This window comes from Trachurus trachurus, assembly GCF_905171665.1.
Source record: "Trachurus trachurus genome assembly, chromosome: 23".
NCBI lineage: Eukaryota > Metazoa > Chordata > Actinopteri > Carangiformes > Carangidae > Trachurus > Trachurus trachurus.
This window is the reverse complement of record NC_139912.1, coordinates 8,418,997-8,423,901: the sequence shown is the minus strand read 5'-3', so window position 1 is coordinate 8,423,901 and position 4,905 is coordinate 8,418,997. Positions and strand designations below refer to the sequence as shown.

Below are 4,905 nucleotides of genomic sequence, written 5' to 3'. Positions count from 1 at the left end.
TGCATGGAAATTTAGGGTAAATTCAAGAAAGGCCTGTTTAGGTGGAACTACAACACAACACCTACAATGCTTCTGGACCTGAGGTATCAGATTTTCAATAAAAAGGCGAAATTTCAAAAGAAATTGCAAATTATTAGATGATGAATAGGGCCTACAGTACACAATATGTGCATCTTCTGGATAAAGAGCAGCATATTAAACTATTTCTGTACATAATGATACACCTGAAGCCTGTTTGAATAATATCTGTTGGACAGGAAAGTGTGATAGTTTCTAATAGCTACTAAAATACACAACAGACAACTTTTTCTAATGACAAGCTGTGAGTCAGAATAAAATGGAGGTAGAGCGAGAGCAACTGTCGCAAACCCTACCGTCAAGCACGTCTGAAGTGTCGTGCAACACCCCTGATGTTCGGCGTGTGAAACCCCGTCGGTCTCTCCGTACGGCACCCTAGCTGAAGACGGTATGTTCTTCAGCCCGATCCGACAAAATTGAATAAATTTACCCCTTTTCGTTGCTCTGTAATGTAACTGCCTTGTCTTGTGTGTTTTAGAAACATGCCAGCCAAAGGTCCTCTGCAATCTGTCCAGGTTTTTGGACGTAAAGTAAGTAAAAAATATAGAACTTAATCCACGTGTGGTGTTTGTGGCTACACTGCCCTGCTAGCGCACATTAGCTAAAGTAGCTAACCAAAAGTGGTGGAGTGTCGTGCTTTTGACAGCTATGTTTAGCTTTATTATAACTTTTGTGGAACAATATAGCGTTTAGACGTACTACAAGTCGATGTGAATGTCTGTTGTTGCCCAGCGTGATCGTACAGTCCCATACAAATGTATGCTACTTTAGCCCATGTTACCTAGCTAGCCGGGTGCTAGCAATGGTACCGCATCTGGTACTCTACAGAGGATGACAACGTTATTGTGTGCTCACGTGTCTCCTTACGCGATGTAACACATACATTTCACATGTATATAAAGTTAAATTACTTACATTTATCGCATGGTCAGAAATTAAGCGTATCTATCAACAAATATGTCAATCCCCGGCCAAACCATGTTGCGACTGGAGTTGTCCATTTCACTGTGCGTACATGTGTTCAATATGAATGAATTGTGTATTTAAAATAAGTATAGCAGCACTCCTGCATTTTAATTTGCGTCCTCCTGGTCTCAATTTGTTGTTGGGTTCTCGTATTGCCTGTGTTACTGTATTACTTGGGCGGTCCATCTCATGGTTTTATGGCGTTTATGACTTGTCTCTTTATATGCTGTTTTGTGAAGCATTTTGTAAACTTGTGTTTTTAAGGGTGCTATATAAATAAAGTTATTGTTTCTGTTGGTACCTAACGATGATGTTTTCTGTCACAGAAAACCGCCACAGCAGTTGCTCACTGCAAGAGGGGGAATGGCCTGATCAAGGTGAACGGCAGACCCCTGGAGATGGTGGAGCCAGCCACCCTCCAGTACAAGGTGAGACCCCAGAGAGAGAGGGGAGACCATCATCAGGTTGCACATGTCTGTCAGAGAGGAGAAGCCGGGTGGTGGTTGTGGCATCTGTAATTGGATTAAGTGTAAAGAATAATGTGGGTGATGATGATTTTATTAATTTTGGGGTGGCATCTAAATGAAATGACAGAAATATTCCTCCACCTGGCAGCTGACAATTATCAACTACATTGGGAAATTGTGGTGTTTTTTATGTTTTTATTTTATTGAGATTTAGCTACAGAACAGTACTTGTAGGATGGGTGCTTTCTACCTTTTTTTAAAATTGCCCTACAGACTTGCTCCTTTTGCTTTGCATTAAGTTGGCATCATTATGTTTTCCCCTATAGCTTCTGGAGCCAGTGCTGCTGCTGGGCAAGGAGCGTTTTGCTGGAGTTGACATCAGAGTCAGAGTGAAGGGTGGTGGACATGTCGCACAGATCTACGGTAAGCACACCTTTTTGTTTTCTCTAAATATCTAGTTTCCTTCTCATTTGTGAGTCATGAATACGTAATTGTGGACACTTCAATAATGATTCAAAATGTTCTCCTCCAGCTATCCGCCAGTCCATCTCCAAAGCCCTGGTCGCCTACTACCAGAAGTGTAAGTATTATAAAATGCGTTGCATTCTGTAATTATTTAATCTATTTGATGTAGTTTTGAGGTCCTAGGTCATTTGGGGATTGTTTCTTGAAATTGTAGTGATGCCGATGCTTACACATTAAACAACGCACCAAAAGAAGTAATACCAGTTCAAACATTTGCATTCCAACAACATACTGTGTGGTCTGTTGTGGATGATGAAAACCTTTAGTGTTTAATGTCATAAAAATTGTCTTGCACTGAACTGACACGGTCACGCTCTGTGTTCAAGACTCTGTTATGCAATTATTTTATTTTATTTGCTGTATCCTCAAAGTTAACATATCTGACTATTTCAAATGTATTATAATGTTGGATCGGTGTTTATTTTGAGAGCAAAGCTGAATATGAATGGCAATTAAAAACACTTAACAGTGTGAAGTCCCAAGCTCTCAGAGTATTTGTCAACTGCTTACAATGAAATCAGTTTGACACATTTTAGGGATGGTACCAAGATTAAATTGGTCTTACAGGAGCCCGTTTCACAGTTTGTTGAATTTTATCTAGTTGGACTGTTTTGGCTTGTTAAAAACGATTTATAAATTGTACAAATCAACATAATATAATAATTATTTGATACAAAACGTGCATATTTTGTATCTACTAAGCAAACAGACATAACATATGGACCTACCTTGTGAAGAACCTGCAGAGTAACTTGTGTTGTCATCCTGCTGCAGATGTGGATGAGGCCTCCAAGAAGGAGATCAAGGACATCCTGATCCAGTACGACAGGACCCTGCTGGTTGCCGACCCACGTCGCTGCGAGTCCAAGAAGTTCGGTGGACCTGGAGCTCGTGCCCGCTACCAGAAGTCCTACCGTTAATCCCCCTGTACATTTTCATAATAAATTGGAGGAACAAAGAATAATTGATTTAATTGTCTTTTTTTTAATATATAGTATGGTTATTTACAACCTTGCTCCCTACTGATTGAAAATGTAAGGGATGTTTGCCCGTTTTCTGACACTCAGTTCATTGTGGGAACTGTTGTTTGTCAATGCGTTCCTATGTTTTAATAATACAGAATGATTAGCAAAGTTCAATTTTATGCAAATACCTTTCAATCTTTCAATCAAAACAAGGTCAAGAAAATGGACTTGACCTCATAACTACTGGATCATGAGAAGGAGGAAATCAAATAGGGGATGAATGAGTTTTGTACATCACCACCTGAAAGAAACATACAAAGTCACAGCAAAAGATAACTCAACATTTTTCTTAATTCAATATGCATTGAGAACAATTTGTCAATAATGGAGATGTTTTCAATACACAACTTAAACATTTACTAGGACTAAAAGTGATTAAAGTTTCAGTGTCATGGTCAAGGTATGTTGCCCTCACAAAATACAGTTTTAGCCATGTTAATACAAAACGTGAATTCCTTCAAATTTTAAATAAGTGAACTTCTTAAACTGATTAGATTTTGGTGGTCAAAGCTCACGGTGACCTCAAAACACATTTTAGCCACTACTCAAAACCTAACAGTAATTGTGACAAAGTTTTGCAAAAAAGCTGAATATTTTATATGAATGTGGACGGTCTCGGACACAGACGTGGTAATTCCAGCTGTGTTTTGTCAGTGGTCTGATATTTTCCAGAGAGTAGGACGGGTGTTGATGACTGCGGCTCAGTTTCACTGCAGACACTTTGACTCGTCATAATTGGGGAAAGCACAGGTGTTGTTAATCACATTAATGATGCCCTGAGAGTCTCATTAAGCTGTGACAGTGGCTCAGCATGAACAACATCAGCATCTCAGAACTGAAGCAGCTAAGAGGAAGTCAGCCATTAATAATCCCTCTATTTACACCCTGTGTCCCTGCATGCGATAATGAAACACATAGCTCTATTTTATATTTATATTTGAGTTGTACAGTCACGGTCATGGAGGTGTGTTGTTGTTGCACCAGTCCACCAGCAGAGGGCGACATGAGACAGCGGTGAGAAGAAACAATGCTAAAGTGCACTATTCCCTCACTAGCAGCCATTAGAAAATGTTCCACTGGCTCGCTGCCATTTCACAATGAGTCTCACAGTCAACACATTTCTATGATTAATGAGTGCACCAGACTTCAATTCCTCACTGTACCCACTTCTGCCAAAATGCCTCTGAGCAAGGCATTAAGTTTACTGGCTCGGATGAATAATTCCTAGTCACAGTTGGCCACCCGAGCTGAAATCTCTGCAAATAACATATTGAATAGGCAAACACTGATGCACATGTTGACTATTGTTGGCAGTGTTATTAAAAATCAGATATGGTAACCAGGCGGCGCGCTCCACTGCTGCTGCTGCTGCTGCTGCTGCTGCTGCTGCTCTGGTGCTGGATGCTTTCTCAACTCACTGTGCCAAAATTTCTGCTTTCATTAACTTGTTTTTGTGCTCTTTATTGTATTTTTCAGCCTTTTCAACCACAATAAGAATATCTTACACACACAATTTTCACTTATCATCACCTATCAGCAAAAATAAAAATAAATCCTATTTTCTCTTGGGTCTCAATTTTGTCCAGGTTCACACAATCGTACGTCTAACTTCAGCTCTCCCTCGTCATATTTTCTGCTGATTCCTTGTTACTGCTTCAGTGTTTTTCTCCAACACTGCTGATGCACACACACTCCACTCCGACGCAACAACAGGAGCGTGATGAGGTGAGCTGAGCTGAGGCCCAGATGTTGTTGGCCTCTCTGTGGGGCAGCCAGCAGCAGCCGTTCCCGCTCACTGAGCTCCTGGGGGGGGATCAGGCCTGTTTACAGCCCTCCAATAATCA

General features: G+C 40.6%; 1 protein-coding gene across 1 annotated transcript; it reads left to right on the top strand.

Moving 5' to 3' along the window:
- Positions 1–405: 405 nt before the first annotated feature.
- On the top strand, positions 406–3,000 carry rps16 (ribosomal protein S16). The gene is made up of 6 exons (XM_084000045.1): positions 406–466; positions 557–608; positions 1,371–1,472; positions 1,838–1,934; positions 2,044–2,091; positions 2,811–3,000. Exons 2-6 carry the CDS (start codon positions 561–563, stop codon positions 2,954–2,956), a joined length of 441 nt encoding a protein of 146 aa, XP_083856171.1. The 5' UTR covers positions 406–466; positions 557–560; the 3' UTR covers positions 2,957–3,000.
- Positions 3,001–4,905: the final 1,905 nt, after the last annotated feature.